The sequence below is a fragment of the Fukomys damarensis genome, unplaced genomic scaffold (assembly GCF_012274545.1).
Source record: "Fukomys damarensis isolate Sample0158 unplaced genomic scaffold, DMR_v1.0_HiC HiC_scaffold_5, whole genome shotgun sequence".
NCBI classification, from domain to species: Eukaryota; Metazoa; Chordata; class Mammalia; order Rodentia; family Bathyergidae; genus Fukomys; species Fukomys damarensis.
In genome coordinates this window covers 38,361,880-38,387,662 of record NW_022900917.1, presented here as the reverse complement: position 1 = coordinate 38,387,662, position 25,783 = coordinate 38,361,880, and the positions used below count along the sequence as shown (strand labels likewise).

The 25,783-nt window shown below is 39.5% G+C and overlaps 1 protein-coding gene across 1 annotated transcript in view; it reads right to left on the bottom strand.

Moving 5' to 3' along the window:
- Window positions 1–222, bottom strand: part of Sbspon (somatomedin B and thrombospondin type 1 domain containing) — a 23,215-nt gene extending 22,993 nt beyond the window's left edge. Inside the window, exon 1 of the mRNA XM_010622439.3 lies at window positions 74–222. Within this exon, the coding sequence (XP_010620741.1) occupies window positions 74–222 (149 nt within the window). The remainder of the gene's footprint in view (window positions 1–73) is intronic.
- Between the last annotated feature and the right edge of the window lie 25,561 nt (window positions 223–25,783).

Here is a 25,783-nt window from a genome sequence, read left to right as displayed (position 1 = left end):
GAGCACGGGCCGCTGGCGAGCGGACAGGTTCACCTAAAACCGGGAACCTGCGCTCCATGTGCACCCAACTGACCTCGCCCGGAAACCCTGGCGCCAGTTTCCAACATACTCCTTCAGCACCGGCACGGAGCACCCTCGAGATCCGACCAGAGAGCGCCCTTTCTTCCTGCTGAATTCTACACTGAGACTTTTCTGCCCCAGGAAAACGCCACTTTGCTTCATTTAAGAGGAACTGAAGAATGAGAACAGGAGAAATAAAATATAAATGGAGTTCTGCTTTCTTTTGAAGCCATTTTCCCAAGACTGCATATTCTCTCCTTAGAAATAACTTCCACTTTTATAAAGTGCGTGCCTGACTTTTAAAATGCATCCCACCCTTTTTCTCCAAATGTAGTATATATTTTTGCACCTCGATTTTTGGCCATCAAAGTGTATCCTAGAAGTTTCATCTTTGTGTGTATGTTCTCCAGTCATTTAAATGGATATGGTTTTGTTCGAAATTTTCTTCCTTTCCCATATAAAGACTTCCAGTTGAGGAATTTTCTTCACTCATTAGAAAGGTAACTAAAGTAAAAATAAGAAGCAAAGTACTAAGAGGGAAGTGAGAAGGGGGGAGGAAATAAGGGAAAAGAAAAAATGTGAAAAAGGAAAAAATGGAAGCAAAGTCTTTGTAAATAGGGAGGGGTGAAGGAGGTGAAGGGAGGGCAGGGGTGTGGGGAAAAAACAAGAACCAAGATACATCACGTAAAGGTACAAGATCCCAATGATAAATGTAACTGTGTTGTTTACTTTAAATGTACCAATAAACTTAATGGGGGGGGAAGAAGCAGAAGTAGTAAAACAATGTAGCAAACAAATATAAAAAATAAACATGCTGTGAAATGAAAGAGATGTATAAGAATTGTATCTTATAAACTCTGTCTGGCCAGTGCTGAACTTTATTTATTTATTTATTTGTTTATTTCCCAAACACTCAAAAATAAAAAAGAAATTCATGTTTGTGAGTTCACACAATTTTCAGAATTGGAAAGCTTTTTTGTTTTTCTCTTTGCTGAAACTCTCTTCCTGCTGCAATTTAGAGAAATTTAGTTCTTGACAGCTGGAACTAAATAACCTTGCCAGCAAATTATATCCTCTGCCATTTACCCATGTTACAGGTTTTATTAGCAGCTTTGTACTAACTCATTCGTGTCCTTTATCCCTTACACCTTTGCCTAGGCTTCTGCTTTATGGAATGCCTTTAAGTGATACTTATTCTGTAGTTCGATAAGAATCTGGAACAGTTCCAGAAAGATGTAAAGGAAAATGGCCCAAAGGCAAGTTCGTTTTCAGAAATAAAGCATGAAGTGATGACATAAAGGAAAAGATGAACTCTGGCTTACAAGAGCAAAAATATAATGGCAAATGCCTGCTCAAATACATTTTCTTTTTTCTTTCTTTCTTTCTAACCTCTCACCCTTCTTTTGTAATTGAGAATTGAACCCAGGTTCTTCACACTTAAGTACATCCCCAGACCTATTTATGTAGTTAGTTACTTAGAGCCATGCTACCTCTAAGTCACTGAGTTGCCCAGGGTGAGTTTGAATTTTCAACCCTCCTGCCTCAAGCCCCCCAGAGTGCTGGGATTACAGGCATCCACCACTACACTTGGCTTCCTCTTTTTTTTTTTTTTAATATTCAGAAAAAACACAGATTAAAAAATAAAAATAAAAACCTCTGGAGTCTGTGTTCAGGTTTGGGTTTTGAAATTAGAAAGATCCCGATTCTGTGATCTTTGATACCTGGGCTCAGTGTCCTTCTTGCAAATATTGACTGATAATCAGATTGAAATGAGATGCCTATAAAAACAATGACAAGTATAAATTGAGTACATGGGTGCAAATACCTAGTAGTGCCCTAGTGTCCACCCCAACTCACTTCATAATTTAAGCCTAAAATGAAGTAAAACACGAAGATAGTTTTATTAGTGTGCAACATAAGAGGAAACACAAAAGTTTTTAAAAGGAAGAAAACTACAAATGATTATTACTTTAAAGCAAACATAAAAAGGAGCTTGTCTCTGGTAAGCAACATTCGAAGAAACTCAGTCTCAAGTTGAAGCTTGCACTGTCTTGACAACATCAAGATAAGCTTCCTAGCAGGCCCTAGCAAAAGCACCAGTTCCTGCAGGATGGGGCAAAGTTGGGGGACACTGACATTTAAAGCTGCGGCGTTCACCTCCTTACTGGAAACTAGATGCAGGCAAATGTAACAATGGGTCGCTTTGTTTTCCATGCTATGTAGATGTCTGGAGAACAGAATCATCTCGGCCATCGTGTGAATGAATATAGGAAGTAGTGAAACGGACCTTAAAAGACATCCTTTCTTCTGTATTGTCTTTGGAAGCTGTCCAGGTTGGCAAAGCTATGGAGGGAAACAGAGATCTACCTGTTCTTCCAAGTCCAGAATAGAGCAATTTTAAGAGAACTCCACCTCCGTGATCTCATCTGATCCTGCATATTTGAGGAAAATATTAGTATCCCACTTTGTAGATGACAGACAGAAGCTAATTAGTGACAAAATGGATCTTGAACTGAAACTATTCTTTCCAAAACATGACAAGATTCTTCCCAGGACTCAAAGCCTAGGGGAGGAGGTAGTATAGGAAGATGGTAATGCAAAGAAAAGAGAAGTAAAATTAAGTACTATACTAAATACAGTGCTGTCATTAGTGCATGTGGAGATCAAAATACAAATAATCTCCAAAAAAAGTTTATCCATAGCATTTTGGTTTTTGGTTCTTGTTTTTTGGGTTTTTGGGGGGTGTTTTTTGTATGTGGTATTGAACTCAGGACCGTTCTCTTGCAAGGCAGGTACAGGACCACTGAGCTATATCCCTGGCCCTCTCCAAATGCTGTAAATGTAAGCTTTACATACATGTCCATGTAAGAGGGATAGGAAGGTATTAAAGTGATCCAAGATGGTAGGAAGGCTGGGCATTTGTCAGAGTCAGAATACTGGATTTCTATGGGGTATTTTGTTGAATATCAGACACTTTAGATTGAAAGATTTGTTGCCTGTAAAAGATTTATTCTTTCCTTCTTCTTCTAACAGTCCTCAGGTTTTCCTTTTGAGAAGAAATATCCCTTTCCCTCCCTCATTACACAACACTAAGCTCTAGAAATGGACTTGAGGGTCCACTTCATAGTGTATCTATGGACTACACAGAGGTTTGTTCAATCAGAGTCCCAGGGATTAGGGTGTTTGTTCAATAGATTATTAGGTTTCACCTTTTTCCTTACTGGAGGTGAGTGAGGACTAGGCCCATGTGAAGCAGCCTGAGGACAGAGCTCCAAGCCAGGGAGGACAGAGCCAGGGAATCGCAGGACTTTGACAGAATGATAGATGAAGTAACACTTTCCTCTTCTCAGTCCATTGCCCCAATAAACCTTCCTTATAATTTATGCCAGTTTCAGTTGCAATTTCTGTGGTTTAAACAAAAGCACTCATTAGAGGTGATAAGAGAAGTGAAAAGAGCTCAGGTTTTTAAAGAGAAAAGTAGGTTTGAACTGCGGCTGTGTCACTTACCAGCTAGCTATGTAACTGGAAATTAATTACTGTAAACTCTTCAGGCCTCAACTTCCTGATCTACAAAATGAGATAAGGAAAGGATTAAATTATATAATTTATACATGTCTAGTATAGTTCCTGCTATATAAGAATGAGCTGATAATTAATGGTAATTATTGTATTTGTGTCCTAAACTTTAACACAAAAGGCATGCTTTATGACTAATAATTTTTTCATAAATTATTGTGTCAGACTATATAGTGCAATTAAAAGACTTGACTTTGATTCTGCCAAAGGGTAATCTTGAGCAGTTCTTTTAGGCCTCAGTTTCCCCCTTATAATTTGATCATGGCTACCAAGAAAAATCTCCAAGAATCCTTTTAGCGCAAAATAATAATATATAATTCAAAATTACTGTACTTAAGTAACAGCATAAGCTGCTAGAGAAAGGGCTCACATTCTTTCTTTGACCTTAATGGTAGGCTACAAGTAATATAGGTGAAGAATGAATTTACAAAATCTTAAGTGTTTCCACATTGAAGTCAGAGAGCTAATTTGGAGATAGACCTTTATGTCCACAGATCAGTTACTTGTTCATAATAGATACTTGTATGGATGCTATATTAGTCAGCTTTGCATCACTGTAACAAGCTACCATTAACTTCTAAAGAAAAAAGACATTTTGACTCATGGTTGTCGAGGTTTCAGTTGTCGAGGTTTTCATAGGTGAAGAACCCTAAATGAGAGCACTGAGTGCTCTCATTACTGTGGGACTGTGGCAAGGGCCGCACATCATGGTGGGAGAGGATAGGACAGGAGGTGGAGTGAAATAAGATACTGGTCCCACAATCCCCTCCGAGAGCCTGCTGCCAGTGATTTCCCACCAAGACCTTGCCTCCTAAAGGCCCCAGCCTCCCAACAGCAGCACTTTGAGGACTTAGCCTTTAATATCTGGGTCTGTGGGCTAAGAATTAGCTCAGTGGTGCCATGCCTGCATTGCAAATGCAAGGTCCTGAGTTTGATCCCTGGTACCACAAAACAAACAATGTGTGTGTGTGTGTGTGTGTGTGTGTGTGTATATATATATATATATATATACACATATGTATGTATGTATATACATACATATATATATACATATGTATGTATGTATATACATACATACATATACATATATGTCTGTGGTGGGATACCCATTCAAACCACAGCAGATGTATATAATGTGGTAAAAAAATTAAAATCTGTATATATATGTGTGTGTGTGTGTGTGTGTGTGTGTGTGTATATATATATATATATATATATATACACATATGTATGTATGTATATACATACATATATATATACATATGTATGTATGTATATACATACATACATATACATATATGTCTGTGGTGGGATACCCATTCAAACCACAGCAGATGTATATAATGTGGTAAAAAAATTAAAATCTGATTTAGGAATCAGGAGATAGACATTTTTTTCTCTGTATAACTACTCATTATTCAACCCTGAGAAAACTGCTGAAATTTCTCAGTACTCAGAATCTCAGTCATAAAATGAAGGACGTTGAGTAGCTCTATAAGGTAAATGCTATGCTGATTTAGTACACTTAGCCCTCTAATTTGGAAGTAGGCAAATTTTTCATGGCCTGTATACTTAAAACACTTTTCAACATTTTTTACGTGGTAAGAAAAAATCTAAAGAAGAATATTATTTTGTTCTGTAAATTACATGAAATTCAAATTTCAGCTTCCATAGTTTTATTGAAACACAACTGTGCTGTCTTAGTCCATTTTCTATTGTTAGCTGAAATAAAAACCAGGTAATTTAAAAAGAATACATGTTTATTTAGCTCAGAGTTATGGAAAATCTAAGAGCATAGCTGCAGTATCTTTTAGGGTTCTGGTGAAGACCTTCTAGCTGCATCATAAACATGGCAGAGGGCTTTGCATGACAAGTGAGAGCAAACCAGCCAGTAAGTTTGCTTTTATAATAAAACCATTGTCATGGTAGTTCATTCATTCATTGATCCATGAATCTCTCTTCCCTTATGACCCCATCACTTCCCACCATCCCACCACTAAACTCTTCACTGTTGCATTGTGGTTAAGTTTTCTATACGTGGGCTTTTGGGTGACACATTCAAACCATAGCATAGTCTGAATTTTTTATGTCTTCTTTCATGCTAAAGGGCAGAGCTGAGTAGTGGCAGCAGAGAGAAATGGTTAGAGTATAAATCCTAAAATATCTATTTTCTGGACCTTTACAGAAAAAGTCTGATAACTACGTTTTCTTTATCCAGCCATCTGTTGATCAACATATAGGCCGTTTCAATACATCCAGCTCAGGCTGGGGATTTAGCTCAGTGGCACCGTGCCTGCCTCACATGCACAAGGTCCTGAGTTCAATTCCCAGTAGCAGAAAAAAAAAGCACATTCAGCTCTAAAATCCTCAGCATATACACTAAACACTTTGTAAATGACGTTGCATTCATCTATATAGAAGGAGCTTGTGTAAAATGGAATTCTAAAGTTTAAAAGGCACAGCTGGAATAGCCAAGTCTAACAAACATTATTTATGATGGCAGTGCTATGGATAGTGCCCAGATTAATCCTGTGTTGCTAGAAAATTCTTTGGAATTACAAGCAAAGCTGAAAAAAAAATAAAAAGGAGAAAATCATCTGGATAACATTAAAGAAGTCATGTAATTTTACTCCTTTTATGGTAAAATAGCCTCTGGTCCACAGCAGGGATCTTTATAGCAAATTCTTCTTTCTTCCTACATGCAGCTCTACTGTGTCAGCAAAGGGCATAATGCCTGAGAGGGTACCACACAGCCCAGAAAGAAATGTGCCCCTTGCAGGAGAGGAATGTTCCTCCACCATCTAGTTCTGACAAGTAAGTGGGAAAGGAGTGCACGCCCTGCCTGTGTGGGTGTGGATGTGGTCCATGGCTGCATATTATGACTTTGACCTTGATCTTAGACATTTGCTTGTGAGAAAACATGTTCTTTGCACGCTAAGCCTCCAAATACTGTCATTTATTGGGAATAATGGAGCTACTATTTCTGATTTGATGCCAGGAACTATATTAAATAATTAGTGTATCTCATCTTGCTGAAGCTTATAGGACAGGTGTTACTATTTATTTGTTATAGTTGATAAAATAAATGTTTAATGATATTAAATAATTTGCCCAAAGTGGAGACTGTGAAACTAGTTCTGGGCAATTTCAAGAGTCCACATTCTTCTTCTAGAAAACTGATTGTGTAATTAACAACTGGTTTTCTATTAAAATTTAATAGACTTTTTTGTGATAAATATCTTGACAAATAGTGTATAGGTTTTGAAAAGAAAAAATATTAAACTGTATGATATGGAATCTTAATGTTTTAATTTGCATTTCTTGAATGACAGTGATGTTTGAGCATTTGGTCATGTGTTTATTGGCTGTGCCCTTCTCTTTGTGTAGCATCTTCCATAACATTAGAAAATGTTTTTTCTTTGTGATGATAATTTTATCCTTTTAAGCTTACTGGAAGGAGACATGCAATTTTTAAAATTATATTTTAGGCCAACAGTATATTTAAAGCTTGCATTTATAACTACTTAAATCTGATGCTTACTTCTGTATCTTAAGATGTTAACATTTTATTTATTCATTTAAATATATCATACCTCACCAATGTATGCACACCCATGCTTATAGCAGCACAATAAATAATAGCTAAATCTTACAAAATCTATATGTTGATCAACAGATGACTGGATAAAGAAAATGTGGCATTTATACACAATGGAGTACTATTCTTCCATTAAAAAGGATAAACTTGAGTCATTTATAGGAAAATGGATGCATCTTGGGACCATAATACTAAGTGAAGTAAATCAGATACACAAGCTTAAATATTGAGTAGTTTTTGTTCTATGAAAAACTCAATATGGTGTACCTTGACTTAATACGATATCTTACATGTTTTATATTTAAAAACAAAGGGCACAGCTACAGTTACAAATGTTCTAGTAATTTGCATATAGTCAGAGGCAGTGAAAATCTAAACTCCGTATCTACAAACCACACTGTATACATGACACCCGCACAGATTATAGCCAGAAAAAAAAAAAAAAGTCCAAATTCCTGCCTTTGCAGCCTTCCAAGAATTGCAAGGGATACTGGACCACGGACGCTTAGCAATGACCTCATCCTGGCCCCTGCGGCCTGACCTTTATTCCTCCTCCACGGAGAGCCGATCCCATCAGCAGCCCCCTCTGCTGGCGGGCACGGGAACTGCTGGCAATGCCCTCGGAACTTTCTTCTCCTGCACTTGTCCTCAGACCTTTCACATTCACAATTCAGTTAATTCCACCTCAGGAGACCGTAGTTTTTTTTTTAGGAAATATTCTTTTACATGTATCAATACATTCTCCTTCATCCCTGTATTAGTTTGCTAGGGTTTCTGTACATAGTACCACACAACGGGCAGCTTGAACAAAAATGTGTTGATTCACGGGTCTGGAGTCTGGAAGTCTGAGACCGAGATGCCAGTAGTTGGTTTCTCCTGAGGGCGTGGAGAGAGGAGGGTTCCGAGCCTCTCGCGCTGTGCTCACAGAGTGGTCTTCCTGAGTCTATGTCTGTGTTCAGATTTTCCCTTTTCACGAGGACATGCCTCTCCGAATGATCTCATTTTAACATTACTTAGATGCGCAGTGACCTTAGTTCCAAATAAGGTCACATTATAAGACATGAGGTTTAGGATTCCAGAACAGGAATTTAGGGAAAACAATTCAACTCATAAAAAATTCCCCTTTTCCTCCCTTCTTCCAACTTGCTCAGATATCGAAAGGCAATCTTCTATTTTCATTCTCTCTTCCATTCTCCCTATATGTACCTTATCAGCTGTTAAATTATCCCATACATTATGGGAACATACAAGCGTGGGCATGTTTGGAAAAAGAAGGCTATGTGCTTCAAAATTCAACCGGATCTGTATCAGTTCTGAGCAATCCCTAAAATCATGCGAGACATCTGATTCTGTTCAGCAGGCCCTTCCTAATTCTTCTCCATTTAAGCCAGTTTGTTTTCTTCTCCTCAAGAACCATCATTTGGGATAAATATTTTCTACATAGCATTTTCCTGTGCCACTCTTATTCAAACAGTATTGTGTTCTGCCATGCTTTCGTTGTCATTGTGGGGTATTTTACCTGTCAAAAACAAACTGGAATCAAAGTCCTTATGAGATAGTAAACATTGCCACTCCCCTCCCCATACCCCCCATTCCCTACAGGCATAACTACAATTATTTCTCTAAGTACTGAGTGCCGATTATGTGCAGGGTATTGTGGAAGACATTGGAGATAAAAACATGAGTGAGTCATGATGTCTGCTATAAATGCACATACAATCTGGAGAAGCAGACAAACATAAGCAATGCTCTGAGTCTTATAATAGAGGCATTTATAAAGTAATGTGCAGCATAGAAGATAGTCATTAATTAAACATCAGGAGTTAGAAGTCATCAACCCCTGTCCACCAAATAAAGTACAGCCCTTCTCGTGAAGGTGCAATTTCATAATAAGTTGAATGGCAAGTGATAGGTCTGTCCTTCAGAAGAGAAAGTCTTCCTAGCACAATGGAGGTGAACCAAGAAATAGATGGGAAAGTGAGTGAGATGTCAGAGGAAGGGTCTTTGACAAGTCTCCCACCCACCCACCTACCTGCTGTGGTGGATTAGTCTGAATTTGGTAAACACCCTGGTATGATAAATGTCATCTTTGACCTCAGAGACACCCACTTTGCTCAGTGGAAATGAATGACGTATTCTGAGCCAGCTTTTACAAGCTGCAATTTAACAGGGGAATGGGGAAAAAATAAGAACCGAGATACAGCGTGTAAAGGTACAAGTTCCCAATGGTGAATATAACTGTATTGTGTACCTAAAATGTACCAATAAACTTATGAAAAAAAGCTGCAATTCAAGCCTCTTCATCAACTTACAGGAGTCATTATAATCATCCAACCAATTAGTTGTTGACACATTATTTCATCTACCCTACAGATACTATTATGAGCTGCACTATTATGACTGTGGCCAGCCATCCATAGGATCTTTTGATTTTCTCGTGGCAGTTAGTTTCACATCATTTCCACTTGTACCAATTCTTGAAGTTTGTCTAGGGCTGAATTATTTCAGCAGTTGCCATATACTCCCCAAGCTAAAACTGGGTGCACTCATAAGTGGTCTTTAGACTTATTCTTTTGAAAGAATTATCTCAGAATCCCCATTGTCGCTTGAACCACCTGGTTGTGGTAGTGAAAGCCAAAAGAAATCTGTTGGTGTGGTTGTCCTCTATATTGCCATGACTTGGTTAGGCTTTTGCACACAGGTCCTCTATAACTACTTCTCTCATTTACTTCCTATCAGTTAACAGGAGAAGGTCTGCTGTGGTTGGGATGTTGAATCTCCAATGACAATGACCCATATCCTTCTCAGTCTCCAGGTTGGTGCTGTGTAGAGGTGGTGGGATCTTTAAAATGTAGGTCCTTAGGTCATTGGAGCACACCCTGGGGGGGGGTCATGGGTCTTTTCTGAGTTCTCTTTTTCTTTCTGGCCATGAAGTAAGCAATTTTTCCACTATATACTCCCTGCCATTCCACCTGGTATCCCTAGCAGAGGCCTGGATGAAATGGCTCTTGCCAAGGGTGTTGGTGCACACCTGTAATCCCAGCACATGGTAGGATAAGGCAAAAGGGTTGCTATGAGTTCAAGGCCATCCTGGGCTACATAGTGAGTTCAAGGCCAGCCTGAACTACATACAGACCCTGTCTCAAAAGAAAGAAAGAAAGAAAGAAAGGAAGGAAGGAAGGAAGGAGAGAGAGAGAGAAAGGAAGGAAGGAGGGAAGGAGGGAAGGAAGGAAGGAAGGAAGGAAGGAAGGAAGGAAGGAAGGAAGGAAGGAGAGAGAGAGAAAGGAAGGAAGGAGGGAAGGAGGGAAGGAAGGAAGGAAGGAAGGAAGGAAGGAAGGAAGGAAGGAAGGAAGGAAAGAAGGAAGGAGAGAGAGAGAAAGGAAGGAAGGAGGGAAGGAGGGAAGGAGGGAAGGAAGGAAGGGCTTTACCTGATCATGGATTGCAACCTCTAAAAATCATGAGCCAAAATAATCTTTTTCTCTTTGAAATTTAATTAACTTAAATATTTGTTATATAGAGAGAAAGCTGAATAATACAGCTTTCGTGTTGCTGAAACAAAATTCAAGATCCATCCATCTTGCTCCAATCAAAAATCACATCCCTGCTGTGGAATGGATTTCTGGTCCCAGAATTGTGGTTCAAACCAAGAAATTTCAGAATTCTAAGTCTGAGAGAGTTAGAGCTCATCTTACCTGTTACAGAAGGAACTGGTAAATGACACACAGAGATGCAGAAGTGGGTAAAACAAAAAAAAAATGTTTACTTTGCTAGCAAAGGTCAGCCTTCATCAAAGGCTGTGCCAAATGACTGACCCTGGGCTGGGTTACAATCTGTCTTTTATAGGAGTCTTACAATCATGGCCTCATTTTAGGTGATAAGACATTCTAATTCCCATAGTTCCCATCACAAACCACAATCACAAGACAGTTCAGTGTTAGCCCAAATGTAGCATTTTCATTCAGGATGTTTATCTTTAGCTATTCCAGCCCACAAGTGGTGGCAGGGTGGCGGGGAGTCAGGGTTAGGAAAGCAGGACTGGTGACATTCTTTTCATCTTAACTTCTTTATTTCAGACTATTTACAAAAGTCCTCTCTATCATATCCATCTGTCTTAGTTACTTTTCTCATTGCGCAAAATACCCAGCAATAAAAGTTAAAAGAGGAGAGATTTATTTGGCTCACAGTTTGTGAAGGTTTCAGCTTATGAAGCCTTAGTGGGCTGGCTCCAAGGTGAGGTGGCATAACAGATGGGCATCACAGAGGAGAAACAGTTCATGGCAAGTAGAAGGCAGAAGGCAGCAAGGCAGTAAGCAGCAAGTGACAAGGAGTGACCCTCTCTCTGTTCCTTATATCTTATAGCACCCAGGGTGGGGCAGCATTAATCCTAGCATTGCACTGTGCAGAATCCAAGCCAGGGTCTCTGTATAGACTTTGTGATGTACAGCTTTGCCTTTAGTATTTTCCATTCTATTTTGTCCCTCTGTTCCTGCCCTCACCTCTCTCTCTCTCTCTCTCTCTCTCTCTCTCTCCACATGAGCCATGTTAAGGATTTCAATCCTCATCTAAAGATATAGGCGAACACCTGAAGGATTCTAAGCTAGAGTAAGTAATCTAATTGTATGCATATCTGCTAAAACTCCATAATGGCAAATAGAGAATGGGGTGAAGGGAGCACTGGAACCAATCCCAGAAGTGCCCTCATGTGCCTGTGAAGCCCATCCACCCAGACCACAGATCAAGTCCTTAAATGACATTTCAGTCAAGTGCACCTAGTCAGCATCTGTGGCAGAGTCTGCCTAAACTGACATGAGCTGGTTACTGTTCTCACTCATTCTGTCTCCCTCCCCTTCTCCTCTCCCCCTCCCTTACCTCCTCTCTCTCTCTCTCTTCCCCCTCTCTCTCTCTCTCTCTCTCTCTCTCTCTCTCCCCCCATCTATCTCTATCTCTCTATCTCTCTTTATCTCCCTCTTTCCCTCCCTCCCTCTTGATTATGATTGAATTAAAAAGACAAGATTCCTTTGTTTTAATGCCCCAAGGGACTTCAACGTCAAGTCCATCTTGAGACTGTAGCAAATTGGAATTAAGAGATACAGAGACGATTCTCAGCTGTGATGTGTACGGTGACATTAGGGCCTGAGATAATTTGGGGCCAGTTGATGATTGGAAGATGTTGCTTGGGGGCTAGAGGGACTGAAGAGGCAGAGAGGCAGAGAAGGTGAACGGGGACTCCACTTCTAAATTTCCCAAGAGCTGCTATACTTTATTCCTATACTTTTTTCATAACGTTTAAGAATACTGGATCCTCCTTTACTCTGTAGTATGTATGTGCATGTGTGTGTGTGTGTGTGTGTGTGCGCTGACTGAATTTCTGGTCCTCACTGTTAGAACATCCCTCAAGTTGGAGAAGTACATGGGCTCAGAATCTTTCTTTTCTTTCCCTCCCTGAACCGTCTTTGCCTTCAGTCATCCCCACACCAGCTCACACCTCTGTCAAGCTCGTCCTCCTTCCCAGGTCTGAGCTACCCAAACTGGGGTGATACTGAACGCCAGATAAAGCTTTGGCGTGGTGTTCTCCAGCTTAGACTGGAGAATCTTCCCAGGATTCTGTAACACACAGAATGTGGGACTTAGGAAGTGTAGGGACCAAAGTAGGCTGACAGGTGGGCGATATATGGTGGTCACATTAGGGGCTGCCTTACTTTACCTTTTCACTTTGTCGGCAAAGGTCAGATAAGAAAGGAAGCTCAGGAAGCTCTACTTCACCATTTATTCAGAACTCCAAATCGTCCTCATGAGCAGAAACTTTAGTACTGATCTCAGATAATGACTACCTGAAAATCACATTGTATTACATGGTCTAAGAGTTAGCTCCTTGTGGATGAAGCCAAAGTATTTTTATGAAAGAAGAAAAGTGAAAAATTCTACTTTGCATCAAGTCAAACTAAAGGAAATAAGGTGCATTATCAACAAGGAATTTTATTTCTAGTAGAGTAATCCTTACTGAGTACACACACACACACACACACACACACACACACACAGGCACACACACAGAGGCAGGAAGATGGAAATCCCAGATTAACAGAATGTAAACTGAGATTAACTTTGGATGAAGTGATCCACGTGTTTTTATTTTTATTTGTTTAGTTTTGCTTATTTACACTTTTCTTAATACATTATAAAGAACATTACATTTGCTATACTTTAATACTATTAATACTTTAAGAATATAAAAGAATAAAAAATATTTCCAAGAGAGGCAGAGAAGGGAGGGAGGGAGAGAATTTTTTGGAACCGTAGGAACGTTTTTTCAGACCCCACAGCGGACCCACTTCGCGGACAGCTGGGTGCCAAACCGCCGGCGTGAACCGTGGGAGCTAAATGTACCACCAAGGAAGGAAAAGCTGAGAAGCCATCTGCACTCGGAGAATTTCTTCTAATAGAGAATTTACTCAATAGTAAAAACACTTTGTTCCTGTTTCAAGTTTAAATTATAGCCACAGCAATATTGCAAACGCGATGAAAGGATGGTTCAGGTCAACTTCAAAGCAGGGCTGCGGTAGAGGCTGTCAGGGGAGAGCCGGCCACACCTCCACCTCCTCACGGGGTCCCACCCACCCGGGACTACAAACAAGCCCAGCTCACTTTGTTTGTTCTCCAGGGGCTTTAAGTGATGGAGCCAAGATGAGGCAACTTCAAACATGCTGCACTTTTCTTTCCCCCCTTCCCTCCCTTGCTATTTCCTTGTCTGTTTGCTTTTTAGCAATGTGTGTTTTCCCTCCACGACCCCACCCTCTCTCTCAAAAGCCTAACATAAAAAATATCCTAAGCCCAGAAGCTGGTTATATGTACAAAAGGGTGTGCTTCTGTGATTCACAGACTCTTTCCCAGTTGACTGGTGGATTGACTCTCCTGGGTTCAAGTCCCAATCGGGGAACTAACCTAGAGCTAGCTTCCTGCTTAAGTCATTATGGGCTTTTTAAAGAATGCTTTTCATTTAATTTTTAAGATTACTTCAAGGATCCCTAAGAACGTTTATGTTTTTATTTAGAAAAATACATTTATTTTAATATCTCCAGGGTGAATAGGTCTAAAGGTGATACCAAATACCTGGTCAGAGTAAGCCAGTATTGCAATGAACAAGCTGGCATTTAAATTCTGAGCCTCAGAGGCCCAATTTCAGAAGGGCATTTTCTTCTTTTACTAATCATAGTAATTACCACAGCACTTTGTTTTTAAGGGATCCCGAGCATTTTTACATTACCTTCTCGAGGGCCTTCTGCATGCTAGGCAAGCACTCTACCACTGAGCTACATTCACAGTCTCTCATTTTTACAGCTTTTAAGGTAAAACTTGCTATAATTCTGTTAAAGAAACAGGGTAAGTACTGTATTAACTCTACGAAGAAAGGAAAGAGATTGAAAGAAGCTAATAACTTTCATCTGAAGGGAGTCAGGTGAGAAAAAAACTGAAGGCAGTATTTCCCCCAAGACTGGGGCTCTTTCTCATTCAGCTCCATTCCCAAAGAGAATGAACTTCCTGTCCTGGACCTTGCCTTCCTGCCCCTCTGGGACTACGGTGAAGTCAGTTCTTGGGGAGAAACTGTAGGCTCCCTAAAATAAATACATTTCCAATAATTTTTTATATTTATGTCTAATGATTATCAAATATTTTTAAACATAGATATTGTTCTGGTCAATTGACTTCTAATAATATTTGATCCCTCATTCCATAATAAATTTTTAAAATGTATTCCCCGGGTCTTAAACCTGGTAAATAAAAATATTTTCATTTACATAAGTCTTTTTATTGAAGGAAAGTGTGATAGGGTGGTTAGTAAAAACTTTCAAGCATAACAAAATAACGGGATAAAATTTTTTGGTTTTTTGAGACAGGGTCTCACTATGTCGTTGAAACTGACCTGAAACTCACTATGTAGCCCAGGCTGGTCTCGAACTCACAGCGATCCTCCTGCCTCAGCCTCCCGAGTGCTGGGATTATAGGCGTGCACCACCACGCCCGGCCAAGATAAAATTCTACGGGAGAAGTGAGATGGAAATTCAAGTCGAAGGAGGAACATTGCAAATTTTCCCACCCTTAGAGAGAAACTTTTCTATGTATTGCTAATTCTTTCCTGTCTAGCTGGTACTCTGCCAACCAATTCGTTGACTGTAGTGGTTAGAAAACAACTATGTTATTTATAGTTCAGTGGATATATTAGAAGAATAATAAATAGTACTATTTAAGTGCCAATACTTCGAATCAAAATTACATCCTTTGTATCAGAGTACATCAATGATGAAAAAAATTAGATGTCAAGTTGTTTTAAAGTGAGTTGTACAATGTTTTTCAAGATTCTTTGAAATAAATATTTTGATGACCACTGCATTAGAGCACTCAGTGTCTCATCCAAGGACAGGAGCAACATTAAAAGGTGCTTTTTGTGTTTTCTAAAGTTTCTTTATAAAATTAGTATATGTTTATGATACATAACGATTATACTCGTCTTAAGAAATTAGCACATATACATATCCCGTCTTAATCATCTTTACTTCCTTTCCCTTTCCTCACTCTCCCATTTTTTCCAACACCCCAATCTCCTTCCCATCTCACAAAGTCTGCCTCCCTGTTGGTTCTCGATATTTTTTATTTTGCTCTTTGAAGAAACTCAGTAGGATGATATAGGCCACTTGCCACCCTGGGCACCCTGGACATGATACTTCCTTTTAGATTAGCTTGGACCCAATGTTTTGAAAGCCTCAAGTGACCCAAAAGCTATGGGATATACAACGTGACAGAGTACTTTTAAAGGTAAAAATATTTTGTATTAAAAAAAAATCAAACTTTCGTGTTTGTAATCAATCCAATTGACTGTTCACCAAACTGCTTATACATCTTTCCACCAAAGCCAGTGTCTTTTTTCTGTCATTAAACACCACCCTATGTTCATTAAGGCAGACTGCCAGCTGGTCTGCGTGCTCCTGGAAAGGGAGTGAGGCCGTAAGTGCTTCTCCTCATCCACAGAATCTTCAAGAAGGGATACAAATGGTGACAGGTCTTAGACTATTCTGTGTATGTGTGTGGGGTGGAGGGTCCTGAAATGTCTCTCTTGATATTATCTGTAACTTAAAAATCATTCACTTCTACTAGACAAGAGGAAGGAAATGTAGGTAGGGAGTAAGGAGAGGCTTGGAGGGTAATGGGGGGATGGATTGATTAAAATGTTATGCGCATGTATGAAAAAATACATCAAAACCCAGTATTCTGTAAAATTAATAGGCACAAAGAAAAGGTGTTTTTAAAATACATAAAAATCACAAAAACTCATATATCCCTGGATACATATATCTATTGTTATAACTACATAAGTTAGTATAAGCTTTATTCCTTTTTTAAATGTAAGCACTGAAAGTATTTGTTCACATAAACAGGTATGGGAGAATGGAAGGTGTTTTGTTATAGCAGAGTGTTTCAGCCCTTGAACTTCATTAGAATATTCTGTAACCAAAGATATTTTTAGTAGTCTGCCTACACATCAAGATCACCTTTCAATTTTATTAAGAGCCAGTAGTATTTGGAAACCACTTGCAAAATATATGTTATTTGGTCATGGGAATCACCCACTTTGTAACACCCTCCAGTATAAACCATCAACCTGACCTTTCACGAGACACCCAGCGGCTTGTCAGACCTGGAACAACACAGTGCAGTAAGATTATAGATGGGAGTTATCTTTTCTTTGGAGAATCAAATAGGACCAATTACTGCATTGAGGACCAAGAGGGGAATGGGGGTCTTCAGGCTCACAGCAGCCTATGGGGCAAACATTTGAAAAAATATATAGATGACCCCTGCCTTCCAATGGTTCAACTTACAGTTTTTCAATTTTACCAATGGTGAAAAAGTGGTATGAATCCAGTAGAAATCACACTTTGGATTTTGAGTTCTATTTTCCCAGGCTAGTGACAATTCTCTAAGGACCTCTCTCAACATTCTGGCCCCAGCTCCTGATCAGCCACGTGATCAACAGATACTCTTCATGTCTTGGGTATCCAGCAGTTTTGCATTCAGGCATCAAAAAATTACATGAGATATTCAATAATTTATTGTAAAATAAGCTTTACATTAAATGAGTTTTCCCAACTTCAGGCTAAAGTAAGTATTCTGAGAACATTTAAGGTAGGATAAGCTAAGCTACGATTGAATAGATTAGGTGTATTAAATGCATTCCCACTTATTATTGGGGTTTTTGGGACATAACCCCATCATGAATCAAGAAAAATCTGTATATATAAGAATGTCAATAACTGGGCTTGATTCTCTTAAAACTATTTGTAAGCTGCACACTTCAGGAAAGAATTTGTGTAGCACAGGAAGAGGTCCAAGCTTGAAGACCGCCACCCAGGTGATCTTCGGTCTCCATCTACTTCCTTGTCCTCTTTACTCTTGTTTCTCCTCACAGCACCGTCCAGAGTAGTAACACAGCATAGTAAGATCAGACGTGGCTGATATATTTATTTTTCATGGGTGGAAAAGTGACAATTATAAAAAAGAGAAGTGGGAAATGAGGGTCTCCGACTGATAATGATGATCTGTAGTCAATTTTACCCTCATTTTATGGATGAGGGAGTTAGGGAGGTGGATGGCCTGCCTGAAGATTGCCTACATAAGTAGTAGAGTGAGTTAAATCCCACTCTGCTCTGATTCCCAAGTCCACAGTCTTAACTACTGTAGCATACCTCCCAGAAGCAAACACATGAAAGCCACCGCTTATGGCCCATATTAACCCTGGGCATGGTTGGCAGCAGTGCTCCAAGAGTGGCTGCCTGTGCTCTCCTCGACCCTCCTTTTTCGCTCTTCTCAGTATTCTCTAAGTAAACCGCTGTCCTCAGTGGCACAACATCATTCCTCCCAACAGTGAAGCACTCTGTGCCCTGGCTGGCGGGAAAGATGTTCAGGATTTAGACTTGTTACTATATCACGTTCCTTTTCTGGCCTTTTTTTGTTCTTCACTGAAACACAGGCAGAGTAATTAATATCAAATAATAAGACAAATTCTTTATTAATTAACACCGGGAAAGAACCCAACCACCTAGTTTCAAAGCCAGGCACAGTGCAATTGGGTTTCACGAGCTGGACAATGAAGAAAAGAACATTTGGTCATCACCGGAGTATTTGGGCTGTTGAAGAATAGTCAAAGCTGGACAACAAGCAAAAATAGAAGATAAGATATCAGAAGCAATATAAAGCAAAAATGTGGACAAGGGCAACTGAACTGAAAAGACATAAGTTGTTGATGAGACATAGTGACTTTTCAGCAGTGGAAAGCTTTATATGGTTAAAGATAACAGATTTCACTGAGTCCTCCTAGCTTTATATTAGCAGTGAAAGGGGGCATTTGGAATTCCTAAATAATTGTGAAATCAGTTTTCCAATAGGGCTGGCTGCCTGTGCCCAAGGGCATGCTAAATAATGGCTTATTTAGTATGAAATAAGCATAAACACCATTCTTCTTTAACTACTGCCCTGTTGTGACATTTCAAATCTCCCACTATTCACCATTTGGATTAAAGCACGAGAGGCATCTGCCATGATGTGTCCCTGCAGAGTGTATTGAAGGAGTCTAACGAGAACACCTTCCCCAGAGGTTTCCTTCTTCTAGCAGGCAAGCTGTTGGGTGACGTGGGCATGACTAGGGCGTGCCCATCAACCGGGACAGCCATCGATGTTGTGACAGCTCTACCAGCCGGGGGACCACAGGCTACACTGCTGTACCGTAGCACACAGAATGAGGTTTGACTCTGAAAAATGGTTTAAAGCCCAGAGTTTACTACAGGTTGTGAGTTTTTGCATTTCAAAGGAAGTATTTCTTACGGTTTATTGAAGTAGTCGTGTTCCACAAAACAATGCTTCAGTAGCCTTGTGGCTCATACGGCCCAGAGTGTTGCGGCAATCTGGTTTAAGTAAGTGCACAAAATTCCCTGATGGTGCAGTTCTCACACATGTCCCCATTGTTAAAAGGAGACTGTACTTAAGACAACACTGAGAGAGTATGCCTTCTACTCTGGTGAAGTACTAGAGGACCTGAAGAATCACCCTCACTGCCAAATGAGTGATTCACTTCCTTGTCCCCCCACCCCAGTACTGAGGATCAAGCTCAGGGCCTTGTGCTTGCAAGGCAGGCACAGCACCACTGAACTACATCCCCAGCCCTCACTTTCTTGTCTTAAATTGAGGGGAAATTCATATAATACAGAGCTAACTATTTTAATATGAACTATTCAGCCAAATGGCATTGAAGCTGGACACAATACAAATTTAGTTTCATTGAGCTGGACGTAAATGAAGAAAATTAACAGCATTTAGTCAGGCCCAGCAGATTCAGGGCTTCAGTACAGTAATAAAGTGGGACAGCAGTGGTATTTCATAGGCTTATAGTGTCGTCCAAATATTATCCCTATCTAGTTTCAAATATTGTCATCTCCCCAAAAGGAAACTTGTATGTACTAAACACCTATTCCTGATCCTTTCTTTCCTATGATCCCTGTCAGCCACGAGTGTGTGTTCTGTCTCTGTGAACTTAGTTATTATGATTGTTTCATATGAACAGAATCATGACCTGTGACTTTCTGCATCTGGCTTCTTTCACTCAGCATAAGTTTTTTGAACATTAATCCACCTTGTATTTTGTATCCATGGTTCATTTCTTTCTTTTTTTTTTTTTTTAGCTGAATAATATTCCATTGCATGGATGTACCATATTTTTATTTATCTATTTATTCATCAATGGGCATTTAAGTTTTTTCCACCTCTGGCTGTTGTGCTGCTGTTAATGCGTGTGCATACATTTGTTTGGATATCTGTTTCCAGTTCTTTTGTATATATACTAATAATGCAATTATGGGATCAGGTAGAATTCTATCTTTAACTTTTTGATCATCTCCTAAAATGTTTCCCACACCAGCTGTACTATTTTACATCTTCACCAGCCTCATGTCTAGTGTTCCAGTTTCTCCATAAATTCACCAATACTTACTATTTTCCTTTTTGCAAAAAGTATCATAACTGCCCTAGTGAGTATGCAGTACTACCTGTAGCATTCATCGCATTTCCTTAATGACTAATCATGTCAATCATCTTTTCATGTGTTTGTTGGCTACTTGTATGTCTCCTTTAAAGAAATATCTACTCGGGTCATTTGTCCGTTTTTAAATTGGGTTGTTTTGAGTAATTCACTTTAAAAAGTGTTGCTTCTTGTTCCACAAAACCATGCGTAGTTGGTATTTTCTAACTTTTTGGGACAATGAGGATCAGCTTCCTGACTTGTTCTTGTTTGAAATATCCCATCTCTCACTCTGGCTCCATTCCAAGGCAAATAGTAAGAACTTTCTTTTCTTTTGGCGCTGTTCTCTGATCCCAATCCTGATAACAAAACTTATACTGAGTTTTTATTATGCACTTACTTCATCTCTATGGTTTTAAGTATTAACTCATCTTCATGACAACCCTACAAAGTACATTTCATAGAGGAAAAAAACACTGGGACACCACATTTCAAATCACACAACTAGAAAATGGTCGAGCTGAGATTTAAACCCAATGTGGACAGATACCAGGAAGGGTAAAATAGATTATGACTGAAGTAGCTCTCAGCTCTTTTTTCCTTTCTTTCTTTTTATTTCCCCAGTGATAACCTCTGAAATGTGGTTTATAGGTGAACTTATGTATCAGACTTCTACAAAACTACTTCTACAGGGTGAGCTGCTATGCAGAAGTGAAATGTGTTGAAGAGAACAAGGCTGCTGAGTCTTAAAAGATTATCCATAAAAATAGAAAAGGAGTTGTCAACAAAACCACTTCTCAGGGTGAAATGGACAAGCTTCAGTGAACAGCTATGTGAATTTTCCCTAATGAGTGGGATCAATGATGGGGGAGATGTGAGGAAGAAGAGGGCAACTCTTAGAAGTGCAAAGCCCAAAATCTCAGCAAGAAGAACACATGGACTGTTCATTCCTTCATCAGAAGACAGGTGACCGTGCTGATGGCTCCTTTTTGTGTCACCAGATGTAAGCTTAATGAAAACCAGGACACCACAATACTCCCTAGGGAATTTTTCTTTAACAAAATAAAAGTTCAGTGCTTTACTCTGTAACACAGAAGAAAAAGCCATGTTGAATATACTAACTGGATTCATTAAGCACAAGATTTGCCCAGACATCTCCCTGAAAGGATGCTGCACAGCCATTGGTAATGCTATTGGCTTGATAGTAAATGTAATAATGAATCTAAAAACATGAACATGTTGTAATGTAAATGGGTCCTGAACCTAAGATACACCATATTCCCACAAAGCCTTTGTTCTTCTAGCCATCTGCGTCCCTTTTTAAAACTCATTTAACTCCTTAGGTCTTTTTTCCCTCACTATAAATTACATATAACTTTATAGACAGAATTTAGGTAACTAGGAGACTATTATAAACTGAAGAAATAACTGTCAGGGGAGATAAAGTGAAAGAGTTTGAAAAAATCTGATTTGGATCAGAGAGCAAAATTGGCAAAGAGTAGAGAAAGAGAAAAGCACCCAAGGATACAGGCTTGATTCTGTGGTTCACATTCAAAGCCTGGTACTCAACAGACTTTGTAAATAGCCAGTCACCTGCTATGTAGACCTTAGTCTTTTTTTAACTATGAGTAGACAGAGAACACCAATGTTTGACCCAGATAAATATGAGAAACAGCTTTGAACTTCATCACAGCTGTTGTGCCATGCAGCTCAGAAAAGGCAGCAGCGAGCAGTGCAGTATTTCTTCAAATTTAACGAACTTGCTTGCTGCTTCATTAGGCATGTTATCCAGTGACACTCTCTTCAGAATCTGTCCATCAAGGGATGAGTAGATATGGCCATGGGAAAGTCGCGGGAGGGAAGAGATTACTAGACAGTTAGGAAAACTTTCCCTGTGGAGTAGGGTTTGGAAAAAATTCTGTAAAAGGAGACAGAGTGGGAGGTGATGGGCAGGAAGGATGTAGCAGCTCTCATCTGGGGTGGCAGCTGGGTGGGGGGATCAGAGGAACAAGAAAGAGGTCAAGAGTGTGTCCACTTGGACAGAATGAGAAAAAGGAGCTCACCACTGCAGAGGGGAAGAGAACACCATTGTGTCATGAGCACAAATGCAAGAAGAGAGCTACCTTTTGAAGTAGAAAGAAATTTGTCATTGGATCAATAGCCTAGATGGTGAGAATGTTCTGGAAGCAGCATTTGGAACTCAAAAAGCAAGAGGGCTGTGCTAAAAAGAGCATTTATAAAAGACTGCAAATAGCATTGGCAAGATCCCTCCTTAGAAGTAGATTTTTGTTTAGATTCTTTGGGTCAGCAGGTGGAGCATGAGACAGGAATATCATCTCCATGGAAGAAACCTTTCCTACACAGCAGGCATCCATATGGTCTCACTACATGATCATCTGCTTCTCCATGATGTATTTTTTGGCAACAAGAACAGTAAAATACCCATATAATTTTCAAACAGGAGTCATCTTGCACAGGTAGCATTGGCAATGTCTGAAGACCTTGTTGATTGTCATAACTGGGAAGGAGGTGGTACTACCAACATCAGTGGTTAGAGGACAGAGACATTGCTAATACACAGGGATGTTGCAACACACAGAACACAGAATTAACACAACACAGAATTAACTGGTCCAAAATACCAAAAGAGCCCAGGGTGGAAAACCGTGGTATAGGCAAAGCCACCATTTCCCTTCTCTTATGCTCCATGACCAGGACATGCATGCAGGCATGAACATACACACACACACACACACACACACAATATACATATACAGTATGACCACACATACCACATACCTAGAAATATGTGTGCACACACACACGCATGCACACACACACAGAGAAAATGAATTCAGGATCTGGTTCTGCATCCTGAGTGCCAGTGTGTTCTACTGTCCCCCAAAGGTTACAGAAGCTGATAATGACAATAAAGTTCTCAATGTGAGGTATCATGTGCTGGGTTCTGAATATTATTAACCTCTCATCCTACCCCTCCAGAAGCCCTGCAAGTAGGATGTTCTCACTCAGATGTCATACAGAGAGGAACTGAGACTCGGTGGCAGATTTCACCCAGGATGAAAGCTTCAGAACTGTTATGCTTTAGATCAAGAATATCCCTGAAAGACTTCAGTGTTTTTGGAAGGTGAATAAATCCTGAGAGCATAGAGCTGATTTGCTATCAGGAGGTAGGACCTGGTTCAGAGAGGTGGGTCACAGGGTCATTACCTGGCAGTGTGTATCTTCCTCTCTCATTTCCTACTTCTCTCTCCGCTTCCTGACCACCATGACATAGCAACGCTCCTCCACCCTGGCCCTTCTGCTGTGCTGCTTCTGTGTCTAAGCTTGCAGAGTATGGACTGAAACTTCTGAAACTGTTATTCAAAACAAATCTCTCCTCTAAGTTTCAGGTTTGGGTATTTTGTCCCTGCAAGGAGGAAAGTGACTAAGATAGAGGCCTGGTTGATGCCTTTATTCAGAACTTCTGCTCCTTCAGGATATGACACAGCCTTTAAAAGCCATATGCTGCAAAAACATTGGATTTCAGTTGCTTCAAGCATGATATTTGGCCACTGGTCCCAGTAGAGAGTAAGAGAGTCACAATATATGTCAGAAAGGAACTTGATGGAGATACGTATTTTGTTTCTGAATTTTCATAGGTTTGTATTTTTTCTCTTAAAATTAAATTTATCTTCAATGCTACACACTTAAATTTTATTATGTGTATTTGTCATAATGTTTAAATAAAAATTAATTTGCAGTCCAATAAAGAAGAGAGAGGAAAGGAAGAAGAGAAAGAAGGGAGGTATAATTCTCATTGTACTATCACTTCATCATTTCCAAAATACGTTTTTGAAATTGGTATTAGAATTTAAAAACAAACAAAATATGCCTTTGAGTTAGTAAGTAGACCCTGTTTGCATTGATTTATGTAATGCAAATTAAAGAACATTGTTTTTGTAGTTCTTGGCCTGATCATCACCCTGGAAAATGATTTTGGAATGTTAGTGATTACCAGAAACTGTTTATTCCATTACTTTCACTCTGACCATGCCCACGTCTTTCTCTAAAGTATGTCTTATTTTTAGAGCTTATAAATCAAATGTATTGTAGAGCTGGAATGCAGCATGAATTGTGCCCACAAACAAAAATCCACCCTTATTCAGCAGCCTTTCCACAGGACAAACAAGAGTGTGCTTACTATGAATTTTATTTCATAAAGACTTTTCTTGAGATATTAAACATGTGCTCTTATTTTTTTAATTGCTATCTATCTTTTTTAAAATCTTGCTATTTGAGCAAATATCTATTGGTGAGAGAGAAATTAACAGTTAATTCTTTTTCATTCCAACATTTAAGAACACAAGTTTTAAATATGTAAAGTCCTCTGGAGATATATGAATATTTAAAATGAGCATAAAGATGACAATAAGCCAAAAGAATCAGTTAATTAACATGTGATCCTTTATTTATTTTCAGTATTATGGATTGAGCATCGGTGTTCTGCTAACATCTGAGATAATCATCTTAAACAGAGGAAAGGTTAATTTTGGCTGATAGTTTTAAGTGTGAGTCCATGGTGGATTTGCCCCATTGCTTTGGGCCAGGGATAACTGTACCTCATGGTGGGAGTAAGTGGCAGAAGACACTGCTCAGTTCATGGCAGCCAGGAAGCACAGACGAAAGGTTTTTGGTACCAGCACCCCACCGAGAGACACCCCCCCCGGGGACCTAACTTTCTGCCACTGGCTCCCACCTCTACAGACTCCACTACCCCCTAGTAGTGCCCACTGGTTGGCATCCAAACCTTTAACACATGGAACTTTGGGGCACACACCCAAAGCGCAGCATCCACTAATATCTTCAACAATGCTGACCCCCAGCTAACTGTTTCAGACATGGGTCCTACGGAGATATTTTGTTTTATTTCACTTGGTAATAAATGAAAAAACCTTCCAAGGGAAGTGAAACAGCTGAGGAAAGGGCCAGATCTACTGTGACTGACTATTGATAAATTGACACGAGATTCACAGTGGAAAAACTTTCTTCTGTCTTTGATGGTGAAATCCTGATGCCTGAGAGCCTCTGCTCCTTATCCCCCTACCAATGATCGGTCTCTGGGAAGTTTAAAATACCTACGGCCATCCTACGGCCTTAAGCTTACCAGTGCAGATGGTGTTTTATTAAGGGAAGAGATTTTAAAACAACCAATCTACTTTTGTTCTCTGTTTCTGCTTTCCTCAGCCCTTTCTACCTAGCCAACTTCTTCTGCTCAGCTCATCAGGAAACTCACTGTATTTTGGGGGGGTATGGTGTTGTCAGAATCACAAGTAAAAGGCAATTTAGATCTTTAAATTTGTTGTAATTTTGGTTTCTGGCAATAGGTAAAAGAGGTCTGAAAAGTTTTCATTAGATATGATAGCAATTTAAAGTAATATCACACAGTGAAATAATGTTAGAACAATCTCCAAGAAATATTTTTAAAC